Source organism: Pinus tabuliformis, chromosome 1_1 (assembly GCF_031772625.1).
Source record: "Pinus tabuliformis cultivar Carrire ecotype Pingquan chromosome 1_1, CPIR1, whole genome shotgun sequence".
NCBI lineage: Eukaryota > Viridiplantae > Streptophyta > Pinopsida > Pinales > Pinaceae > Pinus > Pinus tabuliformis.
The window spans coordinates 505,672,284-505,693,829 of record NC_142297.1 but is presented as its reverse complement, the minus strand read 5'-3'; the positions used below and the strand labels follow the sequence as shown (position 1 = coordinate 505,693,829).

At 35.8% G+C, this 21,546-nt stretch overlaps 2 protein-coding genes across 2 annotated transcripts; both read right to left on the bottom strand.

Moving 5' to 3' along the window:
• Window positions 1-332: 332 nt before the first annotated feature.
• LOC149214002 (uncharacterized) lies at window positions 333-16,187 on the bottom strand. The gene is made up of 5 exons (XM_089390833.1): window positions 15,089-16,187; window positions 14,544-14,969; window positions 12,510-14,392; window positions 1,091-1,216; window positions 333-982 (listed from the first exon to the last, which is right to left on the bottom strand). Exons 3-5 carry the CDS (start codon window positions 14,384-14,386, stop codon window positions 805-807), a joined length of 2,181 nt encoding a protein of 726 aa, XP_089246959.1. The 5' UTR covers window positions 14,387-14,392; window positions 14,544-14,969; window positions 15,089-16,187; the 3' UTR covers window positions 333-804.
• Window positions 15,514-16,798, bottom strand: LOC149214001 (disease resistance protein Roq1-like). The gene is made up of 2 exons (XM_089389247.1): window positions 16,284-16,798; window positions 15,514-16,192 (listed from the first exon to the last, which is right to left on the bottom strand). The coding sequence occupies exons 1-2, from the start codon at window positions 16,796-16,798 to the stop codon at window positions 15,514-15,516; spliced, it is 1,194 nt and encodes a 397-aa protein (XP_089245373.1).
• Window positions 16,799-21,546: the final 4,748 nt, after the last annotated feature.

Sequence of the window (21,546 nt, the reverse complement as noted above, 5' to 3'; positions counted from 1 at the left end):
TTAGATATGTTATAAATTTCAACCTTATGTAAAGGTTTTAGATATGTTATAAATTTCAACTTCATGTAACTTCCCACTAAATTTTCGAAAATATTATCGAGTTTTAATATTACACCTAAATGCAGAACCAACAGGCAAAACCTAGCTTATGATATAACAGGGTTTTACCATTTTGACTAGCATGAGCATGACTTCAATTCTTAACAACGTGTCCGAATCTCGAATTCTCAGTCTATTTATCCAGACCTTCAAATTGGTCGATATGTAACCGATTCTCTTTAAAAACGAAAACGAAAACAATTATAAGTGCTTCGGCTTTATTTCTCTTTTTTCAAAAGAGGGATTAACTTTTAAAAAATCGAACAGTGATGCATTGATCTGATCATCACATAGAAAACCAATTAAAAGACAAAATGTTGGAGGCAAGGGCCAGGCGCTGTAATAAATTTGACCACCGCAAGCAGATAGCTTGATATAATGAATGCTAATATTCTTCGATCATTGCAAATTTAGCCTCGCTTTTCTTTGGCTTTGAACATTAATGATACAGTGCAAAGAATCTGTAGAAAAAAATAAATCGTTCAGAAACTCCAGACTTATCGCTCTTGATGGATTGAAGCTCGAGGAGGTTTTCAATTAGGACGATTACGAAAAACAAATGGCTCCGTGGAGATCTGGATGCAGAAACTTTCACAAGGTCCTTTTTAAGACTAATTTTTTTTCCACTTGAAGAATTTTCTTCTAAAGCAATTTTAAGGGCTTACATAGTATTGATCATGAAAAGTAACTGATTTTACCTAACTATTAAGCCACATCCTCTGGACAATATTGAACAGCTAATTTCAGGGCCTGTGTTTCAGATACAGAAAGAGAATGGTTGTGTTTACCATCGTAGTATACAATAAATACGTTTCGATCGTCTAGGGCTTGTTCTATGTGCTTTCTTGCAGGACAACTCACTGTTCTGCACCTGTAATAGCTTCTGCAAGATCGAAGCAATAAAATATCAGTTAATCAAGAGGCCAATTAAAGCGGAAAGAGTATCAATATAGACAACCAAAAAAAACTAAAGAATGTAACAGCAGTATACATTGGATATGGATGGCCTAATATGGTCATCTGCGTCAATTTTACCCAGGAGAATTCATCCGATGGAATGTCCCCCAAATTCGCACTGACAGCAGGTACTCTGATAATTCTTTTGACTCCCGAGTCCCTGTATAGGCAATCCGAAAAGAAGCTAAACAATGTGACATGATCAATAAGACACTCACTATATTTATTTATATAATAATCATGATATATTGATATACTCCGACAGATATAGGTTCCATTAGCCCGACTTTAAAATCAACATGAAAAACATAAAAGAAAAATAAAATTTTTCAAGTCTCAGAAATTCTTGCAAAACAGAGAAAGTATACTCCGCTCATTCTAAATTAATATATAATAATAAAAAAATGTTAAATGAATATAGTTAATTATGATTAAAAGCATTAAAAGATATTAATAACTTTATCATAATTATATTTTATTCTTACTCTCCCTCATAAATAAAATATTTTAATCTCTCTATTATAAAATAAAATATTTTAATTTCTGTTATATAGCAATTTTATATAGTATTTTAAAAAGATGAAATAATTAAAAGTAAAATATTTATACCTTTAAAAATATTTTAATGTATTACTTAATAACTAATATATTTCAATATTAAACATGTCTATCTCCGGAGATCTCCCGATCTATCTCCGTAGATCTCGTCTGCGGTGCATTCTTCCGATCTCTCTGCGCATTCTTCCGATCTCTCTCCCTGTAAAGATTCATACGAAGCCGAGAAGAGGATTTCTGCAACGAGCAGCGATTGCGTTTGATAAGGGTAAGAGCAGCGATTACGTTTTATAAGGGTAAGTACGAGAGTTTAGGCTTGATACGAAGCCGAGAAGAGGATTTCTGCAACGAGCAGCGATTGCGTTTGATAAGGGCATTCTTCCGATCTGCGCATTCTTCCGATCTTTATCACTCATTACTATTATAGTGAGCTTGACTAGAGAGTAATGAAATTATAGTGCGCATAGAGGTTCTGCGGCACTCTTCCGATCTGCGGCACTCGAAAAGATCTTCGCATTCTTTCGATCTGCGGCACTCGAAAACTTCATTGGGTCACAGCTCTTCAGATCTGCGGCTTGACTCTTCAGATCTGCGGTTCGATCTGGTGCAGATCTGCGTAAAATATGGCTCCGAGCTTCGCAAAAATAACTGGTGGCTCATCCGCCTCTGGAGGGCAATCTCCTGCCCATATCGTGAGTGAAGCCCCAGCTCCCACTATCCAAGTGGTCCAGGACTCACTCGATGAAGCTTTGAAGTTCTCCGAAAGTGCCCTAATTTGTCGGTTCAATGGTTTTTGGCCGCAGCTGATAGCACTCCACAATTGGATCTCGGAGGTATGGAAGCCTATCATTTCTGATGAAATTAATATCTACCCCTGTGCTAGAGGTTTCTTTATAGTAGATTTTGAAAATCCTGAAAGCAGACAATGTATTCTAGATTCCGGCCCTTGGTTTTGGGAAAAATCAGGCCTATTCTTGAAGCCATGGAACCCATCATTCGATCCCTCTACAGCAGTGATAACCTCAGCACCAGTTTGGGTGAGATTGCCAAGCCTACCCTTGCATCTCTGGAATCTCTGCTCGCTAAAAGCCATCGGAAATGCAATTGGGAAATTTTACTGCAGGTGCCCAGAAACAGAGGAATATGCCAGAACCACCTATGCACGCATCTGTGTGGAAATGGATTTCAGCGCCGGATTCCCAGCTGAAATAAACCTAACAAGTAAAGACTATGTGTGGAACCAGAAGCTTGATTATGAAAGTGTCCTCTTCAGATGTCGATCGTGCTTTGAGACGGGGCATCTAGCCAAAAATTGCCCAAAAGCCTCTGAGAAAAATTTTGTTAGAAAAAACCACCACAGATCTACATGGTGGGAAGGAGCACAAAAAGAACACTACACTGTCATCAAAGAAGAATATTCTAGAGAAAACTCTGAGTCACAAGAAATCAAGGAAGAAGGAAACAACTCTGAAAGCAAGCAAGGAGAAAGCCCGCCCCAACAAATCAACATTTATGAGGATTTGAATACCGCAGAAAATAAATCTTCATTTAACAGCAAAGCAGATCTCCTAAACCAAACTTCTCCGACTATAGATCGCGAAGCTAAGACACCAATGTCCCAAGAACCAGAAGAGATGAAGGAGATGCAAGACAAAGGAAGTTGGAAGACCGTAGAGAAAAGAAAGAAAGCTACAACACCAATCTCGCCAAGAAAGACGAGGAGCCAGACAAGTAAAAATTAAGAAAATTGTAGGTCCGATAGACCAATTTGGTCTCAGTGGACGTTAACCATCATCATCATCATCATCAACAATTTTATATAGTATTATAAAGAGATGAAATAATTAAAAGTACAATATTTATACCTTTAAAAATATTTTAATATATTACTTAATAACTAATATATTTCAATATCAAACATCTCTATGTTATATAACAATTTTATATAGTATTTTAAAGAGATGAAATAATTAAAAGTAAAATATTTATACTCTTTAAAAATATTTTAATATATTACTTAATAACTAATATATTTCAATATCAAACATCTCTATGTTATATAACAATTTTATATAGTATTTTAAAGAGATGAAATAATTAAAAGTAAAATATTTATACTCTTTAAAAATATTTTAATATATTACTTAATAACTAATATATTTCAATATCAAACTATATATATATATATAAAATTGTGAACATATTAACCTATTTTAATATGCAAAGAGAAATAGTAATTGAATGTAAAAAATAAGGAGATTGTAATTCATTCAATTTTTAATATAGAATTTATTTGAAAAGCACTAATATACCATTTTAAATATTATTAATGTCTATTTCAATAGGCAAATCATGTCAATGGCCATGTCAAGTAAAATATTTAAATGTCAACTACATAGAGTATATATTATATATGGTGAAAAATACAAAACTATTTATATTATATAAAACAATTATAGTGTCACTATTCTACATTTTAGCCCTTTTATAGTATATTTTTCAGTCAATTTTATCTCAAATCTAAAAAGATTTGGTGGAATTGCAAGTTTAAGCTATGTAGTCCACATAATGGAAGTGTCAAGACATTGAATCTATATATATGTATTAAAAAAAAAAGAATTAAGATTTGAATCTATATATACATTCAAAAATGCAATTTAAATAAGTGTTGTAAGGCATTTTAGTACCCACCACTCAAGTTAGAAATTTATGCTTTGGAAAAATTTGGATAAAAGATTATAGCCTACACTGACCAATGCTAAATTAATAGTGTTCAATAGGAAAATTGAATCCTATAGTCTTGCTTTGGTAGGAACTAATAAATTGAGATGTGAAGTGGATAAATTAATTGTTTGCTTAGGCACAAGGACTTGCATAAATTTTGTTGGGTATTAACCACTAGTAAGTCTACACATTTACAATTTTACTCCTTTACTCCTACATAAGTGCTAAGGAAAATATAAATAATGGTAGGAAGTAACTCTTGGGAAGTATACTTATTTACATCTTATTTCTATCCATTGTTTATGTAAGAGCCTGCTAAAATTATGGCGAGAGGTAAGTGATAGTAAGTATGAACTATTTTCAAGGATTTTACAAGAAGAATCTCCTGGTTAAAAATAAAAATCACTACCCAAATATTTAAAAATCATACATGAATCATTTAATTAAAAGTTGGGTTTGGAAACACAGAATCATCCAATACCTTACCCATTAGGATGGCTAAATAAATCAACTCAGATAAAAGTCATCAAACAATTTCGATTACGATTTTCCATACATTGATGAAGTGGAATTAGATGTGGTTCCAGTAGACATATGTGGAATTGTCTTAGGAAGTCCTTACCTTTATGATTGTGATGCAATATTTTACAGGAAAGAGCATAAATATCACCTTAAGAAAGATGGGGTTGAATTTATTGTTAGGGCGCATCAAACCAAAAATCACTTGAATTCAGTTAATGTTAATCAGATGAAGCAATTAAGAAGTTCAAACAAGCAGTTTGTAATCATGTGTGTAAAGGATCAACATAACAATGAACATGATTCTTGTTTAAGTTATGCAACTCAACTTAAATATGGTTTGATTAAAGAGATAGAAACTTGTTCAGTTCTATGTAAAACCAAACATTTTATTCATAAGCAGGGATTACAACACGAATTATAGTTTGTGCCTAAAGCTCCTCTTCCTAATGTTAGAATGAATCAATTCAGTTTAAGTTTGGAACTTAACAATTGCGGGGATACAGGGCAGAATTGGGGAAAGTCAGTGTTCAATTTCTCCTGTATTGTGTCACCATGTCATGTCTCGAACAGTTTGGAAACCTCTTTTCAAGTGGAGAGGAAACCTATTTGTTTTCATATCAAAGCCTTTTCTAAAGCAGTGTCTAATGGAAACTTATGCATTAGAGGAAAGTGATAATCAATGGAAACATCATTTAATGAATAAAGGAAAAGTGATTCAAACAAATCAACAACTAATTCAATACTTTCAAAATCAAACTAAGTTGCAGCAAATTTCACCTTATAGTTGGATAGGTTCATTGCAGCAAGTTCACTTAGTAATCAAGAATCAGGAAAGTATGTCAATTCAAGTAGCTGGTTTGATGTCAAGAACATCTTTGATTGTCTCTATCTTTCCACAAAATAGATTGTTTATACATGTTGATGGTATTAAACAACATCCAGTAGAGACTGTTTTCAAAGATTATGAATTACTAATTCATGGTTCTTCGTGGAAAGAAATCAATTGCCATGTTCATTATAGGTTGTTTGCCCATCTTCGCAAGTTGTTCATACTGCGGATGGATGAAACAGGTCACCGACTCAAAAAGTACCATGGTCAGCGTCATCACTTACAGGTGATTAATAGAATGTATTGGTACATCGTCAGGGCAGTATGGAAAGAGAGGGATTTCTACCCTCATCGCCTATTTGTTTAGTCAAACTTTTGTGGTCCAAAAGCTTTCAAGTGGAGAGGAATGATCCAGAAGGATTTCGTTGATACATTGGACAGGTGTTCAAGTGTCTTCATCAGTATTCAATGTCGTTGTCAATTCAATTCAACTTTGAGAGTGCTGGTTATGGATCAGGTTGTACAGGTAATGTTATGGTTTCATGGCATTTAGTTGAGATGGTTTAACGCCTGGTTATCGACATGAGTTCATCGAAAATTCCACCAGGATTGGTCGACAACATGTGTCGTGTCGTTGCCTCGCAGGATTTGGGTGTCGACAAAGGGATATCGTTGCAAAGGCAGTTGGTGTCGACGATATGTATATGTTTTATGTCACATTTTCGACAAGTTTGTCATTAGGCGACGAATGATTGTAAATGGGTGATCAATTATTAAAACCCTAATCCTACATCTAAAACCTCAAACCATGCATTAAGGTATCTAAAACCTACCTAAATCTCTTACTTATCACATTCAAATCCTAATGCTAAGACCTAAACCTATGATCTACCAAAACATGTATTAATCCTAAAGCCTAAGTCATAATTATACACCCTCGGACTATTCATTTTACATTCAAAACATTGTAAAAACCATAACACAGGCCCTAAACCGCCAAATAATCGTCGGGACAGCTAACCATGTTAGAGAGACATGTGATCAGAGCAGTGATAATCGTCGGAGGTTAACGTGACAGTCAGGTTATAAAACCGCAGCGAAGATTGTAACATAACCGCAGGACATGTGAACAAATTGACGGACAGGTTCTAACCATGGTGGATAGGCTCTAACCGTGGCAGAGATTGTAACGTAACTGCAACATGTGACCTTGTGGTTAACCGCCATGACCTAGGGTTGGAGTCTGGAAGCCGCACTGTCAGCTGGGACCGCCAGGAGGGAGTTGTCACATGCAGAGTCGGTAAGTGGTTCTGAAACTACTGGAACAAACCTACAACTGTGTCCATTTGCGGCTTGATTGCGCCCTATTCACATGGACAGTTAACTCCTATGCATTGTTTTTTGACCGCCAGCATATCCAAAGTTTATTTTGGGTTTTTGCATTGAGTTTTGTGCTATTCTAATTAAACCACCGTGTAACCAATACCTAAGGTGTCATTTTATGACAAGACCTTAACTCAACAAACCCTAATTTCAGCTTATGCATGCCTAAACTCAGTCTTGGGAGTTAGAATGTATCTAAGGTCTTTTAAAAGGCGGATTTGCCTTCATCAAGGAAGGAGAGTGGTTTTTAACTTTTTGCTTACAGATTCTAGAAGTCATAGGCAGTTTTGTTCGCAGTGTTACGGGAGCATCAAGAGTCGGAATTGGAATCCGTAAGAGGCGTTGGAAAGTTGGTTCAGAGGGCTATCTAATGACAGTGATCAGAAGTGCCTGCGTGCACATTCAGACTGATCAAATCTCTGTGTAATCAATTCCTTTTGTTCATTCCTAATAAAAACGGTTGCCTATCTTGAAAGCGGACCCGGAGACATAGTCCATCAAGGACGAACTACGTCATCAATTTTGTTGTCTAGTATTGCTGTGTTTTTATTGTTTCCACTTCTGTTATGCATCTTTATTATGTTTAATCAGTTGTCGTAAAGTCTTCTTCTCAAGCAGTTTTCCTCGATTTCTGCACTTTTAGCTAACATTCAAATCATTAATGGTTAATCAATTCTACATCAGTTTTAGTTTATGATCATTTCAGAACAAAGGGCTTTGTTACAGTTTTGATAGAAAATACACTAAAGGTCATAAGTGTGCTGAGAAGAAATTATTTTACATAGATTGTGAAGAGGAGGAAGAAAAGGAACAATAAACATCAAAAGAAGAGGAAATATACCAAGAATAAACCCTAGAGAAAGAAGAAATGAATCTGACCATATCTTGTTATGCATTGGCTGGAATTACCACTCCTCAAACTATCAAGATATAAGGGAATATCAAGAAGAAAACGGTAATAGTGTTGATTGATTCGGGAATTACCCATAATTTTATTCATTGTAAGATAGCCAAGGAATTGAATTGCTTCCTATATCCAGCACTAGAGTGTCAAGTGATGGTTGCAAGTGGAGGAACCATAAATTGCTCTGGAAAGTGCCATAATATCAAGCTATCCATGGGAGAAAATGTATTAAATAGCCCAATGCTTTCCATTCCAATGTGTGGTGTTGACGTTGTACTAGGAGTCCAATGGCTACAATCCTTGGGTACAATAGCTTTTAATTTTCAAGAACTTTTCATGAAATTTTCTTCAAAAGGAAAGGAAGTTGAATTAAGGGGTATCACAAGGAAATCGGGAAAGATAATCAGCTCTAATGGAATGACAAAGCTTCTAAAGAAAGAACAACAAGGCATAATTGCACAATTATGTTCACTAGAGGTTCCCACATCAAAATCATCTATTTCTCCAAATCTCCAAAAAGTCTTGGACAATCATTCCAAGGTATTTGAGACTCCCAAAGGCCTCCCACCTATTCGTGATCATGATCATGTTATTCATTTGATTTTAGGAAGTGTTCCTCCAAACATCAAGCCTTACAGATATCCCTATGCCCAAAAGAGTCAAATTGAACATATGGTTGTAGAAATGCTAGAGGTTGGTATAATTCAACCTAGTCAAAGTTCTTTCTCTTCTCCAGTAGTATTGGTTCACAAGAAGGATGGATGATGGCACATATGTCTAGATTATAGGGAGCTCAACAAGCTCACTACTAAAGATAAATTTCTCATTCATGTCATTAATGAATTATTGGATGAATTGCACAGATCAATTTACTTCACCAAGTTGGATCTTCATTCAAAATATCATCAAATCATAATGAAGACTGAAGACATTCTGAAAACGACATTTAGAACTCATGAGGGTCATTATGAATTTTTTGTCATGCTTTTTGGCCTTACCAATGCACCTTCTACATTTCAAGGTTTGATGAATTCCATTTTCAAACCCTTCCTTAGAAAATTTGTGTTAGTATTTTTTGATGATATACTAATCTACAACAAGTCTTGGAAGGAGCATGTTCAACCTGTTGACAGGGTGCTCAAACTATTGGAGGAGAAACAAATATATGCAAAAAGCTCCAAATGTTTCTTTGGAGTACAAAAGGTGGAATATCTTGGTCATATTGTATCTCATGAAGGTGTTAAGGTAGACCTTAGCAAAATTAAAACCATTAAGGAATGGAAAATCTCCACATCCATAAAGCATCTATGAAGATTTAACAGGTTGACAGGGTATTATTGTAATTTTGTTAAGAATTATGGGAGAATGGCAGCACCTCTAACAACATTATTGAAGAAAGATGCATTTTCATGGACTCCAGAAGCAACGAAGACCTTTGAACATCTTAAAGAGGCAACGTGCCAAGCATCGGTCTTACTAAACTGGACTTCACAAAAACATTTATTGTTGAATGTGATGCCTCAGGAAATGGAATTGGCGTTGTTTTAATGCAAGAAGAAAGACCCATTGCTTTCGAAAGTCATTCAATCAAAGGAAAGTAGTTACACAAAGCTGTTTAAGAGAAGGAAATGTTGGCAATACTACATGCACTTAAGAAATGGTGACCCTACCTAAAGGGAAGACACTTCAAGATAAAAATGGATCATGATAGTTTTAAATACTATTTAGAACAAATATTATCTTCAAAAGAGCAGCAAAAATGGGTCACAAATATGTTGGGTTATGACTTTGAAATCATCTACAAAAAAGGGAAGAAAAATGTTGTGGCAGATGCACTCTTAAGAAATTATGAGGATGTAGAAGAATTTCTTTGCACCATTTCTATTATCCAACCAGATTGGGTAAACGAAGCAAGGGATGAATGGAAGAATGATGAAGAAGTGTGGGCACTCATTCCAAAGTTACAACAAGATCCCAATACATCTGATACATTTAGCTAGAAAAATGATTCGTTATGGTACAAAGATCGGTTATACCTATGTAAGAATTCCCAACTCAAACAGAATATTCTTAGGGAATTGCACACCTCTACCTTAGGAGGGCACTCAGGATTTTTAAAAACTTACCATAGGGTTAAGAAGGAATTTTTTTGGATGACCTTAAATCAGATATTCGAAAGTTTGTGGCTGAATGTTTGGTTTGCCAACAAAATAAAGTTGAAACAATTAAGACTCCAGGTCTATTACAACCTTTATCCATTCCAAGACAACGTTGGGAGGAGGTTTCAATGGATTTTATCACAGGTTTACCCAAGTCCGAAGGAAAGAGTGTTATCATGGTGGTAATTGACAAACTTACCAAGTATGCACACTTTTGTGGATTATCTCATCCATTTAAAGTGAGTACATTTTCTACTACATTTATGGAAACAATTCAAAAGCTACATGGAAACCCAAAGATTATTGTAAGCGATAGAGATCCCATTTTAACTGGAAATTTTTGGACATAATTATTTTCTTGTCTTGGTACTTAGTTAGCTCATAGCTCATCTTATCATCCTCAATCTAATGGGCAAACTGAGATAGTAAAAAAATGTTTGGAAGGATATCTTCATTGCTTTGTATCTGATAAACAGACACAATGGCTGAAATGGTTGCCTCTAGCTGAATGGTGGTATAACACTTCCTTCGATACTCCAACAAAAATGACCCCATTTATGGCACTTTATGGATATCATCCACCATCCATCACATCATATTTAAGAGAAAATTCTAAGGTTCAAGCAGTGGAAGATCACATCGAGCATCAACAACAAGTTCTCCAACTCTTAAAGGATAACCTCACTTTGGCGCAAAATAAAATGAAACAATAGGCAGATCAACATTGCAGTGAAAGAAGTTTTGATGTAGGTGATTGGGTATTCCTACGACTACAACCATATAAACAAATGTCCCTCAAGCAAGCTAAGAAGGATAGTAAATTATCACCAAAGTATTATGGTCCGTACAAGGTGTTGCAAAAGATAGGTACTATGGCATACAAATTGGTTATCTAGGTTGAAACATTCTTCCGAGTGCCGGATGTATAAGCCTGCATTATTGTAAAAATATGGCCCTCTCTCAAAAACCCAAGCCTTATCTTCCATATTCAAGAAAATTATAGTAAAGAAACCCTTCGGTCCTAATCTTAATTCATTTCACCCTTGGGTTGCCATTTATGTTGTATCCAACGTTGCAACTCCTTCTCAGTAGGCCAACTACCTATGAACTTATAAATGAAAGCATGGTCTTTCATTCTTTTGCAATGGTCTTCCATACATTTTAGAGGTATAACAAATTTGGGGTTTTGAGTAGCTTTTGGAATGCACATTCCCCTCAAGTCGGCTTGTCATTTCGCACCTATAATAGGAAATTGTTGTGAGGTTCCACTGCCACTAGGTCGATCACTTTTTTCCACAATTTGTGTTGATTTTCCTATCACAACGTTTCTGAAGGACGAGTGACCGACCCCCTATCAGGACACTCGTCCTTGCGCCTAACAAAGACATCAACTCTAAAAACACACTTATAAAACCTTTCAGAGTAGCGAAAATTTCTCAAACCCTACCACCCATAATCAAAACTCACCACATCATTTTCATCAACCAATATAATTCATTAACATACTTATCTTCAAAATACAAATATGATAATTTTTTTTTAATTACTTTTCGTGTGGTCTTTTTATATTTACTTATATAAAGGTTAATAAATTACTTAGCAAACAACTTGGATTTTGAAAATCACAACTAAAATATTGTAATTTATTTTTTTAAATACAATCTATGTAATCACTAACTTGTAATAATGTCAAAATAGTTATATAAGTGAATAAAAAATAAAAACAACTAAATAAAACCATATTTTAATTATTAATAAGGTTGTATTAAATTTACAAAATAATAAGAAATCAAAATTTATACAATTTTTTATCATATAGATGTAATTAATATAATATAAATAATTATAAATAAAAAATCAATATAAATTTATTTTAACTTAAAATCTACAGATTTTTCATTCAGATATAATTAATATAATATAAATAATTATAAATAAAAATCAATAAAAATTTATTTTAATTTAAAAACTCTCAAAAACATTTAAAGAGATGAAATTTATCAAAATGTAAAAAAATATCTATTTTTGGATAAAAAGCTTAAAACAAAAATTTTCCTCAAAAAATTTGATCATTAAAATAACTATATACCTATATAAATATAATTTTAATGATGAAACGAAAATGTATATTGCTTTGATGTTTAAACCATTAGTAACCCCAAAAAAAAAAGATTTATTTAATTTTTTCATTATTAATTATAATTGAAGTTGATTACAGCTCATTTGAACTTCAACCACATGAAACCTATATTTCACAGAATATACACTTGAGTATATTAAAATTTTCAAATTACTCAAGTTAAATTTTACCGATTTACTAAAAAACGAAGAAGAGAAAAACTATAAATGAAGAAAGAAGAGGAAACCTGAAAAGTACCTGTGAAATTTACTCACGGCCTCCGACCGCAGTGCGCTCGCCCGCCTGTCAAGATCTTCAGCCACACACCGCAGTGCGTTTGCCCACTTGTAAAGAGCTTCAACCTGCCACCGCAGTGCGTTCGCCGGCCTGTCAAGATCTTCAGCCTCCCTTTGCAGTGCGATCGCCCGCCTGTCAAGATCTTCGGCCTCCCACCGCATTGAGCTCGCCCGCCTGTCAAGATCTTCAACCTCCGACGGCGGTTCATTTTCCCCCATAAAATTCTCCGACTGCTGTTCGTTTTCCGGCCCGAAATCTTCATCCTCCGACTGCGATTCGTTATCCCCCATAAAATTCCCGGAATGCTGTTCGTTTTCCCCATCCAACTGTTGTTCTTTTCCCCGCCTGAAAGCTTCAACCTCCCAGCGCCGCTCGTTTCTCCCCTTAGAATCTTGGGCCTCCACTTGCCATTCGTTTTCGCCATTAAAGCTTTCATTTTCCAAGTGTTGTTCATTTCTCAGCCTGAAATCTTTACCCTCCACCTGCAACTCATCCAACTCCTCTTTCCACAACTTCAAATCTTGAAACAAGTTCAATTCTATCAAATCGCTGGGAGGACGTTCAGAGTTTGGTATTCGAAGATTAGCTGCCTGTGCCAACCCCCTTATGCTCTTAAGACTGCAACATCCAAAAACCCGGAGATGCACCAAAGATATCAACGTTTCAGCACCTGGCAACTCCCCGACGGCTTCACACATTCTCATGTCCAGTTCTCTAAGTTTTGCTAGACCACAAAACCCTGTTATTTGCTTCAATGCATCACACCCATTCAAGTCTAGCAATATTAGTGTCGTGGGCAATGCTCCAACCTCCACCAGTTGTGAACAATCGCTGACGTCCAGCTGACGAAGGTTGGGGCAAACGCCTTCCGCAAAAGATAATTTCTTTATTCTTGTACCGTGCAGGTCTAACTGTTTGAGTCGAAGAAACATGCACTCGGGAATAGCAGAGTCCAACAATCTGTGCTCACTCTGATGTACTGATGCATATTTTCTCTCAACATTTTCCACCCTGCCAAATGGCACTTCCCGCAGCGGACAGTTAGTTACTTTTAAAATTGTAAGACTCTTTAACTCTCCTAAACTTGCTGGTAAATACTCAATTCTTCCACAATCTATTTTGAGATTTGTCAATTGTTTCAACTCTGCAACTGAGGCCGGCAAACATTTCCAAATCCCGCCAAAGAGTGTCAAGTGCTTTAAGCTCCTTAGCTTACCAAGCGAAGGAGGCAGCATTGCCGTCGAGGATTCCTGAAAGGATACTCTAATAATTTCCAAGTTACTTAAGTTTCCAATATCACTTGGCAATTCTTTAAGGTTTGCATTCCACAAGGAGAGCTTTTCCAGGGACGACTGCTGTGTGACCTGAGGAGGCAATACTTCCATTATCTGACAATCTGAAAGGTCTAAGCTTTCGAGCGCTCTGATATTCCCTAGAGTTTCCGTACTCAGGATCAACTTGGAGCAACCCTTCAAAGATAGATGTTTAAGTCTAATTAAACTCCCGAAAGATTCCGGCAGCGTTTCCAAACGGGAGCACCCATACAAGCTAAGATACTGGAGGTTTGTAAGATCCCCAAAAGAGTTTGGCAGCCTTTCCAAGTCACAGCTACCATTCAAGTTAAGATGTTGGAGGTTTGAAAGATTCCCAATCGCATTTGGCAGTAACTTCATGCTCACACGCATTCTCAAATGTTTCAGGGAGCGGAGAAGAAAGAATTCTTCTGGCAATGCTTCAATAGCGTATCCCAGTTCAATCTTTTCCAGGTGCTTCAACATCCCAATAGACTTCGGCAACTGGAAATGGGCTACATCGATATTCAGCTCTCTCAACTGCATAGGTGCCTACAATGAATTGTTCGTTTTAAATTTAAAAACCTCTACTTGCTATGAAAGGAGAAAAATACACACAATCTTTTAATCACTGAAAAGAACCATAACACAACACACAAACTTTTAATTACCGAAAAGAACCAGACCGCAACAAAAGAAGTACCTCACTGCCACTCTCCCACAGTGTTTCCAAGTGGATCTCGCCGCCAAAGATTTCTAAAACTCTCAAGTTCTTTATTGGAATACTGGAAGGCAAAGAAAAGTGGCGACACGGCCGATCAGAGGAAACAACTTCTGTGCACCCAACACGTGAGGAAGAAGCAATTTCGGAAAAACTTTCCGAGAACCCATATGAGAAAGATACAGTTTCTGACACACCTTCCGAGTCATGTGACGAGATCCGATTGACTGAAGGGAAATCCCACCGAATCCATAGAAGATTTGACAATCTCAAGTGATTGGATATGCCTTCACACCATTCACCTTGAACTCTCAGCAGCTGCAAGCCGCGCAGATCAACAGAAGGATGGCCGATCTCCAGATGATTTTCCAACGCAATGCCTGATGTTTGTAAGTTAATTCCGCGTACCTAAATTGTTTAGTGAAAACTGTTAGAAACAATAATAATTCAAAAGATGAAAAACAGATTAAATTGACCATAAATTTAAGAACACTAACCGAATGTGTAGTGCTTCAAACAGTACATACCGATGATTGGTGGGACACATTACAGAAGGCGTTGTCTGTTAAGCGCCAAAGACGAACCTTAGGTTCTTTCGCTGCCAAAGCTCTCCCCCAAGTCTCGAAGATGAGAATGCATTCTTATACAGTTTCTGTGGTCGACCTCTACGAGATACTTGTTCTGTAGGTTCCGAAAACCGGTGGATCCTTTCCAGTTAGATGCGTCCCAGATTTTGATGGCCTTCTCTCTGTTTTCTCCTATGAAGAAACAAGCAATGTCTAAGAATATATCTCTCTCTTGCTCATCAAGGCTATCAACACTAATTTTAAGTCTGCCTTGTATATCCTTGGGCAGTACTTCAGATATTTTTTGTAACTGCTCTCTCCAATACCCTAAGTCCTGGCCTTCCGTGTAAAGAAGAGCCCCTATCACTTTTGAGAGATAACGGCAATCATTGGCACTGATCCAAAAACTGGCTAACAACTTCTTCAAATCCTACAACAGGGTTATGCTGCCGAAAAGCGTGCAAGCAAAAAAGCTCTCGAGAATCTTCTCTATTCAGACCTTTCAGATTATAAATGGACGAGTTCTTCATATCACAGCTTTTAAGAAGAGCCTTATTGCGAGATGTAACTAAAATTATGCTACCTGAACTAAGGGTATCCTTCAGCGGTGAAAATAATGCCCACAACTGCTCAAAAGAATCCACATCATCTAGAATTGCGAGAACTTGAGAAGACGGGGCATGACATTTTAACATCGTTATGCCTTCATCAATGCTATTCATCATCTGAGCCTGTCCAGTCAAATCCTCATAAAGTTTACTTTGCAAGGATGTTAAAGAACCCCTAGATGCAGCTTCTCTCACATCAAACAAAAAGCAAGATCGATCATACTCTGATCTCTTACGGTTAAAGAACAGTTTCGCAAGAGTCGTCTTCCCAACTCCACCAACGCCTGCTATCCCTGCAATCTTGACTTCCTCGCTGTGATGTTGTGACAACACAGTCCATTCAAAATCTTGTAGCTTTTCTTCTAACCCAGTTTGATATGTGGCTACCTCCAAAAGGGGTTTTCTGGTCCTTTTCTGCACCAAGTGCAAAACCCTATCCACGAGCTCCCCCTCGTCCCTGATTATTTACAAGTACATAACTAAAGCTGGTGAGAAACACGCTTAAAGAACTTAAAGGTCAATCGGGAAAAAGGAGCTAGAAATCTTACCCATTACACTCCTGCAGTTCCAAACCGCTTATATCTGCAACGCTAGAAAGGGCCTGCCTCCATTTTTTAACAGTGTTAGGTTCGTATCTCTTTTTCTTTTCTAGCTGGCGAAGGGCTTCAGCATACTTTCCGCAATTGCCTTCATCCTGCGTCCTCCGAAGTTCAGAAGGATTAACATGGTAAAAGACAGGGATAATGGTCGCCCCCGACTTCAGCATCAACAGGAGCTCCTCGAGACACCATTTTGACTCCGCATATCGCGGAGAGAAAATAGCCACATGAACAGAGGCCGTTGCAATAGCTCCTTCAATTTGACGAGTTATATTTTCCCCTTCCTGCATTTCTTCCTGGTCTAAAAAGACTCTGAATCCAGCGGAAAGGAGCCGTCGGTAGAGATGGCTGGCGAACGTTTTCTTAACATCTGGCCCTCTATGATTGAGGAAAACATCGTAAATATAATTGCGGTTGGGAGTTGGAGAGGCTGAGGAGGAAGCTAATGTCTGATTATTCGCCATTAATTATATTGGTGACTGACAAACTGCACTGCGCAAGCAGATGAGAAGATGAAGATGCCAAAAGGGAGAGACTCAGAGTGAGAAGTGGAAGATATTTGAGCGATGTGTTGATCTAAACAAGCACCAGACTGCTTGCTACCGAAAGTTAGCAGTATGCTGCTCATCTCTCATACGTTGGTGACTCATTGTCCGTCCTCTACGCGGAATCCGTATTTTGATGGTGCGATGAGATAGGATATGGGTTAAGTTCAGGGAATTGGATTGGCCAGTAACAAAGTTACGTGATGATTTGAAATTATACACCGTATTTAACTAAAGCATAAATAAAAAAATTACATATTAATGATAGTCTGCATCCACTGTGGAAAAAGGTAGGATTTGCTTCTTGAGTTAGAATATCACAACTTCGTCCAGCAGTAACGTACGTCAAAACCTTCTCAGAATATCACAACTTCGTCCAGCAGTAACGTACGTCAAAACCTTCTCAGACACAAACAAATTTTATTCAAATATGTTGTCTACTTCTATAATGACTTATTGTAAGGAGTGACTTAACAGCACACCAGTTCACCATCATCCAAAACCCATGATCGAATTCTCCACAATTAAATAACATTCCCAAAAAAATTATATTTTAATTATTTCTATTATACTCCGCTAGAATTACAAATATAAATATAAATTTAAATTGTAAATTCTCCATTATTTAAATCAAATTCTAGGAAAATAAAATTATATATATTTTAATTACCTCTATTATTGAAAATACTTTGCTGGAATTGCCAAAGATGCTCATTGTTATGCATTTTAACAAATGCAAAGATGCCACCGAAAGCACTCCGACAAAGCCTCTCAGTACTTTACTCGGAATTGCACAAAGATTCTCACTGCTCAGCTTTTTAGGCCTTTGCTAAAAAGCAAAGATGCCACTGAAAGGACACTGACAAAGCCTTAATATTTATATAGAAGTTTCAAATTCTCGCTGTTCTTACCAGGTCCTTGTGAGGGACACGACGAAGAAAGTTTTGTAGAACAAGATTACTTTTAGCTAAATTACGGGGACACATTCACAATGCCTTTCTTCATCTCCGTGCCGCAGTTCATAGTGCAATTTCGGAGTGTCTTTCCATTTTCCCGCTAACTTCGCTCTTCACGCTGTATTTCAGTCATGTACTGTACATGTGGGAGAATTATTGTGTATTTTAAGATTTCCCTGGTCTTTTTTACATGTACATGGCATTTTTTAATTGCAGTCTAAAGAGATGGAGGAATACCTGGATGGTCAAAAGTGGTTGGAATCTGGGTAAAAGAATTTTAAAAAATCTTGTAGAGGCAGTTTGAATCGTGTTTTTGATGGTGGAAATAGATTCAGCACCATCAAAAACGTCTATGACACCTAAAATTTTGAAGTTTAACAACTATAACTTGGATTTACAAAAATCCTTGCCGGATCTTCTCTAAATATAACCAGAATTACCATAACTTTCCGAGCAACTCCTCCTCCTCGTTAGACTAGGCGATTTCTAATGGTGGACGACTACCAAAATTTCTGGTGAAGGACCACAGAACATCACATATTTTTTCTTTTCTATTTCTCAGCATTTTCTTCCAACTAAAATTTTAATTGCTTTGTTAAGGATTGGCTCACATCATTTAAGATGTGAAATTGGGAGATCGGCAGTTCTTAAAGAAGATTGGGAAGAGCCAACTTGCATTTTTTGCAATAAAAGAGTGGTAGAAACATAATGACATTTTATCAAAGAGTGCAGGTATGAAGTTATCCTTCATTAGTTTATTAGTAAACTAAAGATGAACAGTATTAGTAAGCTTTTTGAAGAGATAGACTTCACAAAACAACAAATTTCTTACTCAAGATCCGTAAGCTTTTTGAAGAGATAGACTTCACAAAACAACAAATTTCTTACTCAAGATCCATAACAACAGAATCAGCATAAATAAAAATCTAAATATAAACTAAGCCATAGGGAATAGTCCCTTAAACCTGGAGGTCTTGCAGACATCATTAAAGCCATTTCATTTCCCCTCCTTTTCTTTTCTCAATCTTCAATTATTTCACCTTGACTTCTTCGTGAATTCTACATAGGCATCAGGTATTTATGGGCAATCACTGTTTTGTGGACATATTTCCTTTCATTTTATTATAATAATCTAAAAATATATAAATTTGAAAAAAATATGTAAAAATAATTTGTGTACAATTTGTATTACTCTCATTATATCAATCTATACTCTAATGACATGATGTATATTATAATATGAGGATTATATATAAGAAAAAAATCATTATTCAATATTAAATAAATAATTTATTAAGTTGTTATCATTTTCTTCAATGTCAATTATATACATATATATAAATATATATATATAACTTTTATCACTTTCATTTTATATATATATATATAACTTTTATCACTTTCATTGAATAATGACTCTGTAAAAGAAAAAATTTAATGCTAAATTTTTCCTTACATTAATTTATTTCATTCACTAGCCTAATCCCATTGGAGATATAACTAATCACGATTCACATAGCTATGAGCATTATTATCTTTCTCATCCATATTTCCCTTAGTGTGTAATATACATGGCTAACACTACATGACAATACTTCATGCAAGGGTTTATTTTCCAATCATTTCAAATGCGCGGTGGATATGGCTAAGAACTTCAACAGCGGAATCAAGCGGCATATGCTAATCTTGAAGTTCGGCCATCACATTGGTCCCACCACTCTGAGAAGCGGACAATCCCTGTGGATCTCGGCGGTGGGAGCTCTGTACACTGGGCCATTTTCAATCCCTGTGGATCTCGGCGGTGGGAGCTCTGTACACTGGGCCATTTTCAGATTGTGCATAATTTAGTCGGGTGTATTTTCTACTTGCAGCCGCTTGGGTGAGTAAGCAAGTATTAGCTGGGTGCATTATCATTGTGCATGATTTAGCTGGGTGCATTATCGTTGTGCACGATTATGGGTGTATTTTTTTGTTGTTTATTTTCTCAGAGTAGTATTATTATTATTTAATTGTAATTTTTATTAATTTCTGATTTTTATATATTGTTTTTAGTTAGATTATTAGAATTTTTTTTTTTAATTATTTTTAGATTATATCATTAGAATTAGTTATCTTTGATGTGTAGTTTATTTTTTTATTATCTAATTTTTTAATGTTATGGAGTGATTTTTATTGTGTTTTTAATTTCTCTATTATGCAGTGGTTTTCTGTTTTTATTTTTCTATATTTTAGCTTTATTTTAATTTTGCTATGTAAGCCATTTTGGAATTTCATTACAATTTGATGATTTTTAAGGGATAAAGATATTTCTTATATCTTGCACTTCAGAATTTAATCGTGGAAATTTCCTTTTGTTGTGGCAAAAGCATTTTCATTTAATTAACAAAACATTTCCATTTCATCAAGGCACTATTTAAACCATGCATATAGTTTTTCCACCCCATTAATGCATGCTCAATCTTTTAAAGTCTTGCAAATATATCTATTACTAATTTTTGCACTACTAAATGCCGAAGTATACTTTTAGCTATTAAAATTGAATATCAAGCTTTTCATCATCCACTTATCCATCGTAAGTAAGAATACTAATATTTGGTTCAGACTTGAATGGTGTGACAAAAGCTGTAGAAAATGAATTACCATTAATCAAGACTTGAAGCTTCGATCCTTGAATCTTCTTCTCCATTCTTAGATTCTAGTATTAAGGATTCTTCCTTCTCCGTCATCATCTTAATGAGATGGGTCATATGTATAAGCATGACAATGATTTACTAAGACAAGGAACCAAGCTTCTAGTTTTCTTTTTGTTTCTCTCATTATTCAAACCCTTCCAGATGAATGTGAAGATGTCACATAACTGTAAAAGAACCTCAAAAATTTGGCATAGCCCTTTATGAACATCATAAGGTAGAATAACTGAAGAGGAACATAGAAATTCCACATAAGTCAACCAACCGCATGTATATCACAATACATCATAATGATTTAGGAACATTACGATGAAACATAACCCTTGAGGAAGATACAAGGTGAGATAACCTCTAAGGAATGATGTAATGTGACAAAATCATGATAAACATAGTAATTTGGCATAAGTCAAAGAATTTGAATGTCATGATGTGATGTAGAATTAGTGATTATCACAATTAAACATAACCCTTAGCATACATCATAAAGTAACATAACCCTTGATCAATGTCACAATGTGACACAATGATTGAGGAATGCAGTAATTCAACATAAGTTAAATAAGATGAGTATAATTATAGTGACATAAACATAGTTAATCATGGGAAGCCATTGACAAACATAGTCAATCATGGTTATCCATAGTCTACCTATATTAGGAAAATTCAACTAAAGTAAGCCATGGTCAACCATACTAAAAGAAAGGTTAAAAATAATGAGCCATGGACAACTAAAGGAACCATGGTTAACATAAGTCAACCATGGTAAACATCAAAATACTAATTAACCTAACCTAACCCTTGGGAACATTGCATTATGACATAGCCAATGAGGAATATAGCAATTCTACATAGATTAACCAATATAAAGGTCACTATGCTACATAACCATTGGGGAACATTAAAATCAAGTATATCCTTTGATGAATAATGAAATGCAACAAAATCCATCAAAAACACTATAGTTTGGCATAAATCCACGAAGGATAACTTTGCAATGTGACATAAGGAACATCCCAAATGT